Source organism: Pagrus pagrus (genome assembly GCF_965226575.1).
Source record: "Pagrus pagrus genome assembly, chromosome: 1".
NCBI lineage: Eukaryota > Metazoa > Chordata > Actinopteri > Spariformes > Sparidae > Pagrus > Pagrus pagrus.
This window is the reverse complement of record NC_140185.1, coordinates 8,037,641-8,057,472: the sequence shown is the minus strand read 5'-3', so window position 1 is coordinate 8,057,472 and position 19,832 is coordinate 8,037,641. Positions and strand designations below refer to the sequence as shown.

The 19,832-nt window shown below is 39.7% G+C and overlaps 1 protein-coding gene across 1 annotated transcript in view; it reads right to left on the bottom strand.

Annotated features, from left to right (window-relative positions):
- itfg1 (integrin alpha FG-GAP repeat containing 1) overlaps positions 1–19,832 on the bottom strand; it is a 154,256-nt gene that overhangs the window by 105,250 nt on the left and 29,174 nt on the right. Inside the window, exon 8 of the mRNA XM_084342494.1 lies at positions 10,122–10,209. Within this exon, the coding sequence (XP_084198620.1) occupies positions 10,122–10,209 (88 nt within the window). The remainder of the gene's footprint in view (positions 1–10,121; positions 10,210–19,832) is intronic.

The following is a 19,832-nucleotide window of genomic DNA, read 5'->3' as shown; positions in this document are numbered from 1 at the left end:
CATTCTCTCCCTCCCTCCTTCCCTCCCTTCCGCCATGCCTCTCTCCCTCCTGCCGACAATGCGTGGTGTGATGGAGATTGGCTGAGAAACTTGCAGAGGGAGGAAACTGCAGGTAGGGGTTGAAACGAGGAGAGGGCGGTGAAGAGAGGGGAGGCCTGGGGAAGGACGGGGCAGAGGAGAAAATGGGTAAAGAAAACAACACAAGCGATAGAGAGACTACGAGAGAGAACTGCAAATATGCATTGTGACACATTGGCATTCATAGAGTACAACGCAGCACCGAAAACAATGCAAATCACAATATGCAAACGCACATGGGGGGAAGCCTGAGTGTTATTACAAACCAGTGATCTGACTGAGGTCTGTGTGTGGTACTGTCAGTATGTGAGCTTTCTGCAATTATGCGTGCTATAGGTGTAATAGATTGGGAGGCATGCTTGTGACATGACTTAGGTATTGTCCTTGGGGAGGACCAATGAGTCATAAAAAAAAAAAAAAAAACGGAAAAGAATAAAGGAAAGCTGATATTAACACATAAAACACAATTTTCAACTTAAGAATTCTGCCACCAGACACATTATTTATGCCTCCACAAGCCCAGAGTTATTTAAATACAAGAGTTCTTTAAAATGGATTCACTTATAAATTTGAACCTGATGGAGGGCATACTATTATTTTAAATCTCTCCCATATGTCTCTAAAACTCTTCTCTAGGAACCCACTTACACTGAATCAATCCGGCTCATTTAAGGTTTAAATACAATTTAGTATGTCCCCAAAAATGTTATTCTTGAGTCTAAGTGGAGCGTCAGGGATAGTGTATGTTCTTGAATATACAAGTAGTGACAGAAGTTGCAGAAATCGGGTACTAAGGGTTTTTAAAGTACCTTAATTGCCTCCATGTGTTACAGCAACTGCTGCAGCTCCCAACTGCTGACCGTGTTGGTAAGCATGCCAAATCATCTTCCAGTTGGTTTTAGAACAATGCATGCATATATATATATATATATATATATATATATATATATATATATATATATATGCATGTTCTATTATGTTCTTGTCAAGGGAAGCATCTGGTAGGGCTTTGAAGTTGAACCTGCCATTCAAAAGAGCCTTTTCTTTATCCATATCTGCTCAAGGAGGTTTGTCACTGCTTGCCATCCACAACGTGCGTTAATCACGCGTCAAAAAATTAACGCAGTTAAGAGGAATTTGCGTTAAGGCGTTATTATTGCATTAACTTTGACGGCCCTAGTTTTTCCACAATAAGGCCTGGCACCAAGAACACTGGCATGTATTACGATTCCAATCTAAGTCTCGTCTCATTTGTGGTCTGATAAACAGTAAATTCATCAAATTCAGGCCACCATCCCTAGTTATCATGCTACTGTAGCTGTCATATGCCTTTGAGGTTTTTATCATATGGAAGTGGGCTTGGTTTCCTCTGAGGTATGTTGGAAAAATGATAGATGCATCCCATTTTGCTGGCTTTACACTTATGTTAACAAATTTACTAAAACGTGTGCCTGAATTGTATCTTGTGCCCATAAATTAATCAACATGTGGGAATGAATTGATCATGAATGCTCTCTGTAGCCCCTCCAGGCTCCATACACCTGACCCTTGCAGCTCCTTGCCTCACATCTCCTTCTCCCACTGCCTGTTTCAACTGTCCTGAAGCACCGGGGATATTTACACCTCACAGTTTGAAAACCTCTGCTGTATCGTTATAGTGGATGCAAACACAAAATGGCAGTGTGGATTTCCCTTTAAATAACACAATGCGATAATACTTAAATACTAATTCAAAATAAAGTGCTAATAAATGTGTAGATCACTGTGGGTGGGTCCTTATAATTGAGAGCACTACTTATGCATAATTACTGCACAGCAGACATTGTAATAAGAGGAAGATGGAGGTTTTACCTTCAATGAAGGACACTTTTGTGTCGGATGTATTTTGCAATTTGCATCGAATTGCATATTAAAATGTGCAAATTAATATCTGAACTTGGAAACTGTAAACCCAGGAGACTCGATCATTTGCATATGGATTGGAATATTTCTGAATGTGAGGGATATCACAAAATGGTGTTTGATTAAGAGATTTTATTTTTCCCATTGCCGCATTTTTACTTCATTAATATGGTCTGGAGGGATGTCTTTAACAAATGCAGATGGCTGCTTTTATGTGATACTGCTTAAACATCTGAGTCTGATCTTAACTTGCTGAGGAACACTCCAGTATGTCTGTTTTACACCCATTTCTGCAGGAAGTCTGAGACTGAGAGAGAAACTGATGAAGAATGCTGGACTGAAAAAGCAAAGCGAGTAAGAAAGCACTGGTTGAAAACATGACAAGACAGCCACTGAAAGAGAAAAAATACAATGGGAAATAAAGGGAAAAACTGCGTGAAAGGTACGCAGTGGTTGAGGAGAGAATGAGGCAGACAAGAGGGAGAGGAGGACAGGTTGGATGTAACACAATATAATAAGATGAGTGGGGAAGGAACGCCTGAGGGGAGAGCTGAGAGAAATAGGCTGTCCTGTTAACATGCTGACTTACCTGCACGTACACACACAAGCACATACTCACTCTCACACTGACATACACACAGAGCATGATGACAGCCGCTCCAATTTTAAATATCACTTCCAAACACATTCCTATCTCGCTGTCTGCTAAATCTCCATATCTTCGTGAGCTGCTGGTCGCCGAGCAGCCTCCCTCCATCCTACCTGCAGTGTAGCTCACTGACATACTTGGCTGTGGGACTTCGTTGTGCTTTACCTAATGATGAATTATGCATCGACCGCTGTCACTTTGAAAAATGCAATTACCTCAGTGATAAGGCAGATGGGCCTGTTTTGTCTGGCATATGCTGTGCATCTATTAAGAGTCTAGTGCCGGAAAAAGAACTGCTCACACACAAACACTGGCGTGTGGACAGGTTCCCGTATGCATCCATGAACATACACACACACCTGAATGGATACATGCACACATACACCTCCAGTTTAGCCATATGGACACTACTCAGGCAGATGAATTTTCATTGTTACCGTTTGGTGTTTAATGCATTTATCTTGTTGGCATGTGTGCTCTGTGGAAGGCCAGTATCTGCGATCTGTGATTGTGCAATTCAATTAGAGTTTACAACAATCTCTTATTCAGACTGAAAGCAGTACTTAATAATAAATCTTGTTGTTTTTAGATTAAAAGTTGCCACGCATACAGCACTAAACCCAGGGTTGGTGACACAGGCCAGACTGGTTCAGCTGAAAGGCAATTAAACATGACATTGGTCAGCGAAAAGCAGTGATTTTTGAAAAAAGAGAGAAAGTTGTCTGTTTATGGGCCAATTAGAAAACGGAAGGCCAAAAAAAGAAAGAAGAAAAAGACAAAAATAATGGTCTGTCAAAAGAAAGAAAGAAAGAAAGAAAGCATCAAAGGTTTTCATCAAGTGGGCACAAATATTGTACTGTAGGTAACACATAATGGCACTCGCATTTGACTTGGAAGTATTATAAAGAAAAAGAAAGCATGTATTGTCTTACATCACTGACAAAACAGTTGCTGACATTCCAATGGACTGAAGCTTCTGCTGCTTACTAAATGAGCTTCCCCAGAAGAGGTCCTAACACTAAACCCTGGGAGAGAGCAGGCAGAGATGCAGTCTAGCAGCACTGTATCCAACAGTCTGCAAAAAATATGAGTTACAAAAGCTGACTTTTACTGCACAAGTGCATAAGCAGTTGTGTTTCAGTGCCTTTTTTATCATCGTGTCTTTATGAATTATTGTTGCTGCTGTCATAATATATAATTATAAATTGCTAATAAATAACTTTAAAGAGACAGAGAAAAAGAGAGCGATCAAGGGAAAGTAGTAAAGGAAGGTCGACAGGCAAATATGTAGAGGGAAATGCAGTGGGAGACAGAGAGGGAACGGTAGAAGGACAGAGTGACAATTGAAAGTGTGATGTGTGATGGAAATAATTCACACTCCAGATCACACAGGGATGCAATGTTGCTCTCTCATCCTGTCCTGCTCTCTGTTCATTCCTTCAATCCCCTACCTGCCATCTTCTCCTCCCTCTCTAGATCATCCATTTCAGCATATCTTCACATTTTTATCCTCTTTTTTTTCATATCACTTCATGTCATCTTTGAAGTCTGCCACCCCCCTCACTCTTTCATTTTCCTCACTCCCTCTCCTCTCTTTCATTCGGCCTCCCTGCGGCCATTCATTCAAGGTTTTATGGTAAAGCCGAAATGCTGCTCTTTAATTAGCCTGGAGAGAAGTGATCAGATGGGCTTATAAGACGGCCTCACACAGAGTAACAAACACTGAATAGTAATAATAAAATTATAGCTGCTGTGCAGCAGTGAGTTGGGCCCGAAGCTTTGGAGAAGGATGAAGGGGAGGAAGATAAGAAAAGGAAGAGGAGGTAGACAAATTGGAAATACAGAAGGGTCCATCAGCAGACCAATCTGGACAAAAAATAACTATTAAACCTTGAAGTCATGTGTCTCTAATTCACACAGTACAACGCCTGAGTAGACTGAGATGTTAATTTCTGATGTTGATCTTGAAATCAACATTTGTCGCCAAAGCACGGCCTGATCATGCTGAGCTATCCAAAAAAACAGGAAATTCAGAGGCGGCTTCACACATTGTTATGACAAATACATGAGGGTCATTCAGCAGAACTGCATGGACCATGAATATTCAAAACTTCTTCAATTATTGTTATTATTATTATTTTTTTTTAATCATATGTCTCTAATCCACACAGCACGATGCCTGAGCTTGCATTAGCATGTTTATTCTGCATCAATCACTTTAGACACCAAAGGGCATCATGATGTTGTTGAGATATCGCCCAGGTGAGAACCAAAGATTGCTTAGCACTTAGACTTATATTTCACACTAAACAAAAAAAACCAAAACATTAAAGACAAAAGCCAGATGTTACTGGGTTAACACCCACTAAAGACTTTTGTCTTTTTCGAATGGGTACAATAGTAGTCATGGGTGTTTATTGGCTCCAGCTTCAATGGGCTGAGATGACACACTCATATTCAACTGAGGCACGTCCCTCTGTGTGTGGATCAGGTGGGACAGGTCATAAAAAGTATCATCCTGCTCAATAACGGCTAGGATGAGAGGGTTGAAAAATGTCCTTAATGAGGAAAATATTAAAGACATTACCTGCAGCGATCCTCTAGCCGCAGAAACGATGTGGGTATCTCTACATTAACATGCGCATATACGCACAAGGAACAACAATTTAATTATCGTGCCCTCCCGTGAAAATTTTATGCCCACCCACTAATACATTTCTGCTGCCGGAGTCTGAGGTCAACTCAGTACCAGATCCTTGCCAGCTACCTGAACTCATAACAGAGGTGAGAAAGAAGTGAGATGTCTCACTTTTTAGCTACTTCCATTTGCAGCTCTGGAAAAAATGACATGTTTATTTCAGAATATTGTTAAGACTATTTTGAAACTAGCTTTTACATCAGTTATTTATAGTCTGATGATGTTCATGAGCTGCAGCTTTCTATTGTTGCCCATTTTCCCAGCATGCTTGTGATGACCAAAGTGACACACATGAAAAAAAACCCTAAAACCTGAAAGGCCAACTTGTCTCCTGGCAACGGAAGTCGATTGCATATTTTTAGTGGGTTTACCTTCCTTTTTAAAATCTTCATATACACGCTAATTCTAGCGTAAATGTGTTATTAGGCAATCAGCTGGCTGGCAAGGATTTGGTATTTTCATGCATGGGTAGGCAGATTTCATCAAAAGAATAATAATAATAACATTGGCAAATCCAAGATATCCTAAAAATGAAAAGCTGATGCAGTGGGAGCACAATTTAAGTAGGTAGTGTAGGCAGATGAATCACGAATAGTTGGAAAAGGGAATAGACACAATTTCATGCAACTCAATAAACAGCGATAAATACAATCGTCAGTATTATGTGACAGAGAGGTTTGATTCAAATGTAACACATTTATCCCCAGCTCAAAAAGTAACCTATTGTTTTAAGTGCCATAGAACTCCCAATAGTTGTTGATATTTCTCCAAGAACTAAAAATGTCAACTTTGTAATGGTGCCACAGGAACGATCAAGGGATCACCAAAGTTAGGACGATTCATCCTCTGAAGAGCAGCAACGTTAAAAAAAAATTCATGGCATCTACCTTAAAGTTTTATCAGGATCAAAATAATGAAATGATTGACCACATAGCCTTACCTTGAGCCATACTGTTAACGTGGCTAAACATTTTAATGCCATCTCAAAGCATCATAAGAAACCGCTTCAAAAGTTTGGTGATTTTGCCCTCACATGTGGTTTAAGACACCTTTTTCCCCACAGGTTATAATTCTATGCGCATGGTTTCAAAACATGAACTTCTTTTACAGCTCAATCCAGACTGCTGTGGTGTGACGCTGTCTGCTCATCCCACCAGAGCACCTGAACAAGTTTAATGTCGAATGTTTGAATAACTTCACCCGTCTTGGTAATCCTGTGCATTAGTGTGATATCCTCCTTTCCTTGTAGCCGCACGAAATTAGTTTGAACTGTTGTGAATCTCAACTATATGCTCGCATCAATGCAACAACACAGATACACTGATAAGTTTCCCTGTTCGGCTGTGCAGATGATTGGCTTTTGGGGGAGAGGGAAAGGATTAATGTTATACAACTGCAATCTCAGACTTTTCAATTTGAAATACTTGAAGTGGTTTGTCTCCTCCACTGTAGCATTTAATGTGACAATACTTGTTAACATTTTCACGCAGTCCACTTCAACATAGACTGGCTTTTCAGATTTGGACCTGTATATTTACAGTAGTGAGTATATACTGTATATGTGCTAAGGAGAGGGGACCAGCATATTCTTCCTGTATTGACTTGAGCTGTATGTGCGTTTGTCTTACAGCTGCAGCAGAATATAAAGGAAAGAACACTGCTTGCTTCAGGCTAAAATGCATCACTTTTGGACTTGCGGCATTAAAATATTTAAAGAGTTTTTACCGAAGAGTGCAAGTTTTCTTTCAGTTTGGTGTGTATTTCTTGTCAGAGCCAGTCTCATCTGACTCATACCGAGTCTCCTATCCAACCCCATTGATTTCATAACAAACAGTAACTTCGCTTTTGTTGGCATAGAGCATTTCTTCTTGGCTCCGCCTGACAAGAGAGATTTAGAGATACAGAGTACAGATACAGAGTGATGAATTAAAATCAAACATTAATTGATACAGAGTGACTGATGTAACCTGGCCTCAACTACTGCCTACACCATATTATAATTTCTTTAAATAATGCTGGATATCATTGTTCTATAAATTTTAAAACACTAACAATCTCTTACTGAAGTGAATAGTGAAGTTTTCCCCCAACATCCAAAAAAAGAGAGGGATTAAGAGAGATGGGGTGATAGTGGGTAACTACAGAGGCTTCCTACAACAATGTCATAACAATGACACCAAAAGATGTTTAGATGAAGAACAGAGGGAGGAGAAGGAAAAGGAGTGTGAAAAGCGAGAAAGCCATAGATAGCAGATATACAGTAGATCAAGAGGAATAAAGATAGACAGCGACAGCCGCGGAGGGGCTGAGTGAAGCAGACAAAACGGGACCAAAAAAAGAGAGACGTTACATCCTGCAAGGCATCTCTCTCCCAGAATTTGGCAGGTTATTAGAACCGTGACCCTCAAAAGCTTCAATCCTCGGCTAACGAGGGCAACATCTTGAAATGACTTTTCCGAGCCGTAGGAGGTATAAAAAAGAAAAAAAAAAGACAAAAGGATTAAAGAAATGAAAAAGTTTTTGTTGAGATAAGCTCGAGATTTAAACAAAAAAAGGTCACCACCCCTAGAGATGATGAATTACATACACACACACACTCGGCAGAAAATGACACAAACACGCTGTGAGACAGATTCCCTCATGACATACAGGCACACACACGCACATACACACATAGCATATAGGTCATTTCCCCTCTGGCTCATACATTATTGCCAATTTGGGAAGGGGAAGTTTGTTCACTAAATATTTGATGGACACCCCGAGCTGCAATGAGATTAACAGATTAATCTTGCCAATAAGGATGTGTTTATCAGTATGAAGTTCAGGGTGCACACTTGTGTGTGTCTGTGTGCTCATGAGTGCCACACAAGCCCTAAAGTTAATTAAAAATGCATCGAACATTATACAGCTAAAGACAGCACATAGCTGAAAACAAAACTAAATAGCACAGTCTGAATTTGATATGCTGCAGAGTTTGGGTGTGGAAGCCTTATGGTCCAGTCGAATCGGAAATGAAAAAAGGTGAATTTCAATAAAATCCCTGCAGTCACTGAATTGTCTTGCAGAGGTGAAAATAAATCTGCTCCAATGGAGTGGAGTTCAGATTTAGAAAATTCTTGCTGTTGACTAATAGCAAACAGTCATGAAAGTGTTGGCCTTAAGGGAGTGCAGAATGTATCATACCTTGCTAAGTCCTCTGTCTGACTGTAAACTGCTCCACAAAAAAAGGCTTGGTTTGTAAACAGTTTCGATAAGTGTCTGTAGTGGAAATGCCAGTCTAGAGCTAGCTTGCTAACTGGGAGCTGTTGGACTGAGTGTTACCAGTCCATTTGTCAGCTACAGTAGAGCAGTATTTGCTTTGGGAGTAGGCCCTACATCCACGAGCTTCTCAAACCATGCATTTTGTGAAGACATGCAGATGGATTTTGTTGTGCCACTTTCTGCTAGGACCAAGCCTTTACTTGAATCGATATAACTATTAGCTTTTGGTGGACTGCTTGGACGTTACTGGGTCAGTTTGTTGACTTTATCACTCTTTTGGTTTCTACACTTTTTATTATATCATGAAAGAATATTTCAATAAACATAGGGAAATAAATATGCCCTAACCTTGTAACTGCCACTTTTGATACTTTTTTAGTTTTATATTCTCACTTTAAAGCCAAGAATAACCTCAACTGACCTCAGGCTTAGGAAGACTATTCTTCCAGAACAGCCAACAGAGCTTAGGTTTTCACATTTTACACAGAGCGTGCTCAGTACAACCAGTCTTTTACTTTGGCACCTGACCAACTACACAATTGTTCAGGACCCTCTTGACAGTAGCGGCTGAGAGAATTCAGTTTTCCTCCAGATATTCCTAATTTTACTTATTGACTGTTGTACTGTTAAACAAAACAGTATTCTAATACTAATTCAAAACCAAGCTCATGAGGGCACCACCAGCTCTGCCCATCGCCTGGCTGAGGTGGTAGCTCTGACAAGAGCGACCAGGGGCCACTTTGTGGTGCACAGGCTGCAGCCTGGAGATTAGAGAGCCAGCGGAGATTTGCTGTGGATAAATGTGAAGCTGAGCTTAACAATAAATACTACTGGCCAAGATTGTTTAAGGGGATAAGCTGTTCAGAAAAATCTGGCTCTATGTAGGATTGAGTGTGTGTGGCCAGAGTGTGTTTTGTGGAAATGTGTGTCTGCAATTGTGCGTGCACGCTTGAGATTAGCCTGTCTGGAAAGGGGTGAGCATTTGTGTTGTGTGTAGGGAAAGAAAGTTATGCGATGAGAGCGCTGTAGAGACGCCTAAGCCAAAAAGACCAGACAGTCCTATTTGAAAGCCTTTGAAGCTACACAGCTTTGAATAAAAAGGGAGCTAAAAGGACTAAGGAGAGGAATGGGTGTGCCACACACCCACACACACACACACACCCACACACACACACACACACACACACACACACACACACACACACACACACACACACACACACACACACACACACACACACACACACACACACACACAGAAGGGGCAAGTCACTTTTCAGTATTCTGCTGCCCAGTACAAATCAGACTATTTTCAGAGGTTTTTGAAGCATTTTAGAAAAGCGTTGACACAGACATTTCCTGTGTTTTTTTGTCTGTCTTCAGTCTGTCCAATTACAATCCAAATCCCCACAGTTAATGCCAGGTTTAAAAGGGATCTGTCTGTTACTCTGTCACCACCACACACAAACACACTAGGTGTTTGTCAAAAATGACAGCAAACACCAAACACCAAATCTCTGTCATTCTCACCAAAGTCGACAAAGGAGGACTGTCCCACAATCTTGACTGCAGGTGGTTCTGCTGGCATGAGTTCTTCAGTTCTGGTGAATTTCCCATCCTGGAAAAAATGACAGACAGAAAGAGAGAGAGCGAGAGAGAAAAGAAGGCAGAGTGAGGATTATGCAGTTTCATAAATGCTCATACATACTGCAAATATTGCACTGTGGGCTACTGTTTTCTTCAAGAGTCATGAATAAGCCTACAATAGCTTCAATGTAGAGCATAATGTCACAGATCCAGTAGATCTGGTGTGCAACATAAAGATGGAGAGCAGGTATATGATTGACATAATGGTTCTGTACTTTTTCTACACAGGACCAAGGTTCGCAGGTACCATAGTACAGCAGTGACAAAGGCTGGCTTTTCTATCTTTGTTGTGTATAAGCAAGCCAAGTACATACATGGGCAAGCACTTCACTGTCATGAGCTGCATATATACATATATTTTCCAGCAGATGCTGGAACACTGCAGCTGCCAGATTCTAAATACCTCCAATACTCACAGCAGCAGTCTGTGGGGACCTTTTCTGCAGTTGAATAATTTAAAATTAGGGCTGTCCAAGTTTATGTGACAATACTGCCTTAACGCAAAATCCTCCAAACGCTGTTAATCTACCTTAAAAAGGTACATTTAGAACAGATAAAAAATGTGCAATTAATTTGTGATTAATCACAAGTTAACTTTGGACAACCATGCAATTAATCGTGATTAAATATTTTATTAAATGACAGCCCTATTTAAAATAAAAGATAACATTTTGGGACTGTATTTGTAACAAACAATAAAATTCAGTTAAAATGACATATTTCGTTAACAAATCCTCACAAAGCTGAAAGCAGCAAATGCCTTTATCTCATAAACATTTTTGAGTGTTGTTATTTCTACTGACTTTACTTACCATTAAAATGGCTGTGTATTAATTTCTGTTGATCAACGAAGTAATTAACTGGCTAATTGCTTTAGCACTAATTGATTTTAGCTCTGCAAATAACAATTATTTTTAGTATCGATTAATCTGCCGATTATTTTTTCAATGAATAATGAATTCATTGGTCTATAAAACGTCAGAGAATTGGGATAAACTGTTGTTGTGTAGAGTCATTTGATGGTTGTAGCACACGCTGGACTTATTGAACTGACAGAAGTACTAGTCAACAGATTGCTGAATTGCGGGTGGAAAGTAGTGCTGCACCATATCCTGACACATTACATGATTTCAGATTTACATGCGTCTTGATGATGCTTACAAAAGGGCTTATATAGAAACAAAAGGTGTGACTTCTTTGACACACTTCAAATGCCACCAGTGTGTGGTGCCCTTTACAGAGGGCAAAGGCAGACAAAGGAGGGAGGTGGGGAGCATATTAGTGGGGAGCATGATGTGCTGTGTGTGTGTGTGTGTGCACGCATATTGATGTATTCTGTGCAGTAGGAAACTGTTGCCCGCTGATACCAACATTAGTGATTTATGAGATGAGAGTAGAGAGATACAGTGATTGAGTCAGAGAGAGAAATATATACATTATGTATACGGATGTTTGGGGGCTGTATGTGTGGTTAAATACTGTAGTTACTATTGAGTGGTAGTCAGTTATTTAAATGTAAAAACTGGTCAACATTTGAGAGTAGCTCCTACGTCACCAAACGTAAACACTGGTCAACACTGAACATTTATCACACTAAATGTCTTCTAAATGAAAGATCACAAAGGAGACAGAGTAAACTATGAAGAAAAAGGAATATAGAAGACATATGAATATGAAAACCAATATTTAACATTGCAGCCTTTTAACGTAGCACATAACTTACAGGAATAAACTCCCCTTTTTTGTGCCTTTCAAAATCGATAAATGTTGCTCCTCTACATGACAACATTGGAAAGATTCCTGCAACACCATTCCTGCAACACTCACATTGTAATTCAACACCCAACCCATGATATTGATTTTCTGTGTAGAGGGAAATTCCACAACAACAAGAATGAAATGTTGCCAGCTTTTACTACTATTTGACGGCAGAGCGAAGTCCTTGCTTGAAGCAAACTTTTGCAAAGTGAACATGTTGAGAAGGTGAAAAAATACATCTGACACTTTCTAATCGTTTATTCAGGAAACACATTATTATTTTATTTTAGCACAGTGAGCTGTTCCTTGAAAGGCAACCAAATACAATTATCTGATGGTATTTGAGTCCAACTGAAAATATATCACTTAAAGTACGTATTCAAAGCTTCCTGTATTTAAATGGTCAATGATTTGTTGGCAAACTATCCTCTGCACATTGTTATATAGTATATAGTATATGAGAACAGCATACTGGCAAGCATTTTGGCATGTTATAACTGTAGTCTGAAGCAGTTAAATACTTGTTATGATTAATACTGGTTATGATTAACATGATTATCGACCCATCATTGGGAAATGTATATTACCTATTTATTAGTATCAGTAAAATGATATCCAATCAATAGATAAATAAAATAAACTTCTTTTATTAAGCCGATAATAAAGTCAAATTGATTTGATTGATTCAACAAGTGCAGCTTCTTCACACTTCGATACAGTAGGCGGCAGAATGTACCTTTAAAGTTGGTTTGTGATTCATCAATAAAAAGGAGCGAAATAATAATAATAATAATAACAATAATAATAATAATAATAATAATAATAATAATAATAAAAATAATAATGTGCGTAATATTGGTTATCTTATCAGTATCAGCCATGAGAAGCAGATCTATATTGGTATGGGATGGAAAATATTGTTATCATGCATCCCTAATAAAATCAAAATTAGGCCTTCACAGGTCATCACAGCAGACATTTTGCCTTATCATAATAGGAACAGCACAAGTGTTACTGATAACATTAACAAGGGCTCCGTTCCCATCAAGCTATGCCAGAGTGACAGTGCGCCAGCCTGCACAATACTAGGGCCCTGAAACTGAAGTAGCTCATTGGAATTCAGCCATCCTTAATTTTATCATTTACACCTGTGTTTCAGTACTGTGACATGTTAAAAATACTTCTGTGAAAAAGGCCTACTGGGCCATTTGTGAGCCGATGCTGTGTAGTCTGTATAAGCCCTATGCAAAGAGTGTGCAGGTAGATGAGTGTCTTGAGAGGCAAGTTCTGAAAAGCCGGAAAATGTTGTTTATCTTTCTGGAGGTGTTGTGGATCCAATTCATCCGGACAATTGTCATAGAAAGTGCCCACTTTATCATCTTAATGGCAGCCTCATACTCACAGTCCTCAACTCCAGCCTGAGACATTTAGATTAGAAAACTAATGAATAGTGCTGCCAGTGTGATGGAGCTGTAGATTTATGACGGTGTGGCCTGAAGTTCTTTTTAGGTCAGTTAGTACATTCATATTTTGACATCTGAATGGGACTTCTGTATGACTGGCTAATCCTTGAATGTGGCAGAAAGGACTCAAACATCACATTCTGAATATTGGTAAATGCTTTGCAGACAGGCAGGGAAAAAAAATATTTAGCAGGAGACGTGTCAAAGGAAATAAACCAGACCAATAAACTTTACTTTAGGGCTTCATTAGTTATCTTGATGTATTTGATTTACATTTTTGGTTGTTGCACATTCACAGTAAAGCCACTGCATGAGTTGCATTAATCTGATAGGGTAAGTGAATGGAGTCATTATTTCTGAATGTCATAAGAATTCATTTATATTATTTTCAGTCTCTGCTAAATATACATTGCCTAAATAGTGCTGACTGCGAATTAAACCCTCACAATCCTAATGAGGTTGCAGTAGTTATTTGCAGTAGATTGGTGCTGGAAAAATTACTGGCCACTCAAAACGTGGACAAAAGATTTAATGGTATTAGATTTGTTGTGACAAGTGCTGCATGTAAAGAACTGCAGTATCCCACAGGCTAACAAAGCCTTACAACTGAACACATGAGGTCTCTTGAAAAGCTACAGCAAAGAGCTGCAGGTGAGTAAGGCACAGGCTATCGGTAAACAAAGCCCCATATTACATTGAGTTTTATTCACAGAATACAAATTATGCTTTTAGAGGTTAATTATTTGCATTATGTTTGAAGCTTTGAATGCTGATTAGGCAGAAATGCAGAGTCATTATTTTGTTGATTTAAGCGGGCAAAGGAGTCCTTCAGACAAAGATTCATGTTATTACAGCAGATAAATTTGTTGGTGCCTAACACTATTTGTTTCAATTAGTAGAGAATTATTGGTTCTATAACTATTGCGTATCGAATGTGCAAACACACACACTAATGAATGAATGAATGATTTTTTTTTTTTTTATTATTGGTCACTCAGAGAGTACAAACTCTGGTCACAACCAAAGGATAGGGGCGGAAGCCTCAGCTTATATATAGCCCCCCCTTTTCTTACATATCAATCAAAACAAGAAGCATATACATACCTACGTACAAACACATGCATCACAAATACACCTAGAGTATGTGTTAGCCACACATTGAGTTAAATACAAAGATTCTTTCTTTATAATGAAACCTAGACACATTCATGAGACTTCTAATATATTTTTTGTTAAATATATGCAAAAATATATAAGGTGAATCAAATATACTAACATGGATGTTACACCTCCCTGCTTTGCTAAATGCATGCATGTTCACACTTTGAAGCTGATCTCGTTACAAGCAGGGAGAGTTAATTCCTGTTACTTAGATCAAAAACTTCAAATCACACGCACACACACACGTGCACACAAGCGCGCACACACAGAGGCACACACACACACACACACACACACACACACACACACACAGAGGCACCCACAGATGTGGCAACGGGGTGTTAACTCTCTACGTGCTAAGGATGAGATCTTAGCCAGTGTGATTGACTGGTGATGGTCGCCTGATTGCAAGATGTCATGATTAAAACTCTGTGTGTGTGTGTGTGTGTGTGCGTGCGTGCGTGCGTGCGTGCGTGCGTGCGTGCGTGCGTGCGTGTGTGTGTGTGTGTCAGTTTGAGAGCAGCTGATTGATGTGTGAAGATGAAAGGATTACAGGTCTTTTTATTATCATTCCCTTCTGTTCACATCGCAAACGCATCTCACACGCGCACACACATACACACACACACACACACACACACACAAACAACATTTACTGCATGAAGAAGCGCAGCAGACTCGGTCTATCTGACTGGGCAACTGGCGGATGGTTACCAACAAAATCCACCAATATTGTGCAGAACTGATGAAAATGCTGCTGTAAATGATTATGGTGTACACACGTTTTGTGCACTGGTGAATGGTATTTGAGATAAAATGTTTTTTGTGCTAGGTAATTCAGGGTTGATTTCACAAATATATATGTCCTACTGTTAGTTACGTTAAAGTATTGTAAGGTTTAACTCTCTGCAACAGTATGTCACATCTTATACAGAGGACCAGGCTGTGTAAACATGAAATTATACTGAGGAATTCAGAAAGGAGACAGAAGCATTACTGTCATTATCAATGGACAACTGGAATAAACCATCTTCAAGAAGAAATGTCTGAAGTTAAATATTATTCTAAGCAAAATCATGATATTAAGCTGCCCTCTATGAATTAAGGTCAACAATACATGCAACCACTCTACTACATGCTATTATGCCTCCAAGCTCAGAGGGAACATTTGTAATAACCATGAAAATACCAAATTAGCATGAAATAAGCCATTTCGCAGGTGGTTTGCAAATGCAAACACTGAAAAAATAACTCAGCTCTTAATTTTACTTTAAGCGTCCAAGGAAGCAAAATGCTCATACACTGTATTTCTTTTTATTCACAAATTGACATCTAGGCCCAAGAGGTTTGATGAGATACTCAAGTACATTACATAAAGTAGAACATGCTCAATATAGTTCGATTTGTTTCTGTGATTAAGTGGTAAAAGGCATATGGGTTGATATGAAAACATACATTTATTCATATGAAAGACGACAAAGATACTGAATATTGAAATGCTGATGCATTTTCTAGCTCACTGCGGTATGTTCTTATGTATATATGTGACTAAAGGTCTGTGTAAGTAAATCAACTAAACTAAACTGAATGATCAGCTATATAGAATTGACCTTTAAAACCCTTTAGCTTTACTTGCCAGCAAATGAAAACAACCTCTCTCCACTCATCTCTCTAGCTTGTTGCCCCCCTCCTCTCTGACTGCCTTCTCTTGTGTAATCACAGGAAAACAGAGAAATGGGGAGGGTTGGAAGAAGACTTACGGGGAGAGAAAACAGAGAAAAGTAATTAAAACACAGTGCTGGAGAAAGAGGAGTGTGCTGGCCCATGACCGGTAGATGCAGCTGCATTGAACCGAAGACCGCAGTGGGATTAACAGGGGTCTAATGCTCCGAGGATGCTGAGAAATAGCTTGCTCGTTGTGTTTGTGTATACATGTGCGAATGTGTGTGTGTGTCCATGGCCATGTGTGACATGTGCCTTTGGGTTAACAGTATTTCTAAATCTATTCAAGTGTGTGTGGATGTGAGCACTTGTTTGTGCATTTGAGAAAAGAGGAACAGAAAAAGTACAGAAAATGTGGAAAGCTGAAGGGAAAGGATTGGGCTTTTTTCATGAGCTGAAGATGAGAATGAGATGGAGTGATACAGGCACACTGCAGAAGTCCAGATTTCTACTGACAGATTAAAGACTGACTGTCTTTCTGTTTGTCACAGTGTGTGTGTGTTCGGTTCAGTCTTGCTCCCAAAACCCTCTCTGTTCCAACAGGATTGAAATGATTCACTTCACCACACAATGAAGCTATATCAATCAATTGGCAGTCGGCACCGGGTACAAAATTACGAGCGACACTGAAAGAGATATTGACCCTTTCTACAAAGAGACAACTAATACAAAAATGGATGATGAATTAATTAACAAAAATAAATGACACAAAGCAAAACAAAAGAAGGCTTCACAAAAAAACAGGGAAACAAATGTCAAGATCTGCTATCAAAACGATTACACATTTTCTACCAGGCTTGAGGTGAGTTTAAGATGATAACCTCTGTCTCCTTACAAAGATAAAAAAAAATCTTTGATGTCAAATGACTTCCTTTTTTACTGAGGAAAGCACCACTCCTGTTGTCATCTACATGCTAATTCCACATTTGCTACTTTGCAGGATCGGGATCGGGGTCAATATGGGCATTGTTTCACTGATCGGGATCGGCAATTTTGAACGTGGACCCAAGCCCGATTATTTTAACATCAGCTGTAAACGGAGCACAATATGTGGAAGAACGCAGACACGTGCGCAACGTTAGTCTGGCAACCCTGTGGATAAAATGTCTGCAGTGTGGAAATATTTTAAATTAGAAAGCGGTCCATCAGCAGCATGTAACATCTGCAATACAACCGTTTCGCCAGCTGGTAACAAAAGAGCTGCATTTAGTTAGAGATGTTCCGATACCATTTTTTCCCCTCCCGATACCGATTTCGATACTTATGCTGTGGGTATCGGCCGATACGAGTACCGATACCAAAACCAGTGTGTTATAAAAAATTATATATATCATACTACGCCTGCATGACTGTGATATGATTATCAATGTGGTAAGGCCTGGCTCAGGTTAAACCCTTTGTAAAACATGAATGAATACAGCAAATGAAAGCCATTTATTTTAAAAAAAGAATAGTATAAAGCCGAATTCAGCACAGAGCAGACACGTAATAATAACATGACATCCGGTTAATTTTCAAAATAAAACACTCCATGTTGATACAAGCACAAAAACCTCAAATAAGAGACAAATACGCGCTCTTCTTCTAATCCTTCAGTTGGGAACACTTCGTGTTGTTGTGTTTATAACACATACATATAACTGCGGTTGTGCGTGATTATGTAATCATCGCGGGAATTCCTCGGTTTCGTAACTCCAGCTGATCGGCGGAGCTGCGCTGTGGCGGACTCAAAACACAGCTGGTGGGGGTTGCCGGACGAGGACGACGGAGCCAAACCGTACCGGAGCCGTAACGCAGCGGACACGTATCTGGTAGAATCTCGGAGCTAACGGAGCTAGGCTAATAAATTACGTGGTATCGGATCGGTGCCTGGACTCCATTACTCGCCGATACATGTCAGGCATTTCCGATACTGGCATCGGAATCGGAATAACTCTACATTTAATACTACACATTTGATACGGTGCATAAAAAACAAACACTCAAAGGCCGACAACGAGTTCACTCAAGCAATACAGGCAAAGGCACCGAAGCAACTAACATTCGCGGACACTTTCAAAAGGAAAGAGAATTATCATGAGACAGCGACATGGCCAACAATATTACAGAGAAGGTAATATCGCTCTGGATAACCAGCCCATCTCTGTGGTAGAGGGTCAGGGTTTAGTTACTGACTTTGTTTACTTGATTGTTTTTGTTAAAAAACAAAAAACAAATGAAAACCAATGCTGCAATAGTATATGCAGAATAAGAAAGAGCCATATGAAAGTTTTTACTTTGTTTCAACAAATTAAAAAACCTATTAACCTATTGGATGCAGGTGATTTTTTCTTAATGCAGCTGTATTATCTAGGAAAATATGAATTAGGGCTAAGTATTGGATATGTATATATATTTTTCAGTCAGTCAGTATATGTATATTTCAAGTCGCTGGAGCAACCAACCCACAGACAGACAGACATTGCCATCCCTCGAGCCATGCCGCCAGCGCAGCAGAGAAACTAAACACTTTTTCCTTGGCCTTTGGGCTTAGCTTTCCAGCTTTTTATTTTTTATTTTCTTTTGTAAATCTTCTGACGAACAAAGACACAGTCAACAAAAAGGGCTGAAAGAAATTTGGAATCCCATTATAAATTCAAAATCACCTTCATGTTTCCTCCGAGAATTCCCTTGCTTCATTCTTTTACCTGATCAACATTCCCATCACCCATCATCCGTCCATACTTTTTTGGGCAAGGCAGTTAATTTGCTCCATTTTGCTCTTGCTCTCTCTCTCTCTCTACCCTCACGCACCTTCTGTCTTTGCCAAATCCTTCAATCTCTCTCGGTTTCCCTCTTCTTCCTTACCTCCTCCCCTTCCTCTCTGCTGCTACCCCTCTCTGTGATAACATAGACTACTGTTCGGCTTGTGCCTCGACCTGCTGAATTTCAAATAGGCCCCTTCAACAAAAACCCAGAGCCATGGTCTCCCCTCTCTGCTCTCCCAGAATATCAACTAGTCCTGCAGCAGTGCCAACAATCCTGCAGCCCCCAAGCCCGCCAAAGCTTTGCATATCCACTTGTTGCATTAAGGAAAAGAACAGAGAGGTGGGTGTGTCGGTCGTCACTCACTGCTCGCCAGGTAAAAACCTTTGGCTGTACTTGAGAGAGGCACACATGTGCAATATGTTCATATTGCTTGCTCTTTTCCTATTGGTGGAAATATTGGACAAAGAAAGCGATCATTTTATTGCTGTTTCATAATATAAAATTCAGAGAACGGTTATTTGTTTTGGTCCCACTGAGTCCACATTTTCCCCTTGACATCAGCTCGCGGTCCACACACAGACAAACTTAGAACCCATTCAGTTTATTTCTATCCATTTCGTCAGTGGATTCAACGTTGGGTCCTTCTTGCTGTGAGGAGACAGTATCCACCTTTCAATTTTAACTTAGAGAAATGAAAACTTAAATAATAAAAGTGCAATTGAGGCTCAAAGCTAATAAAATA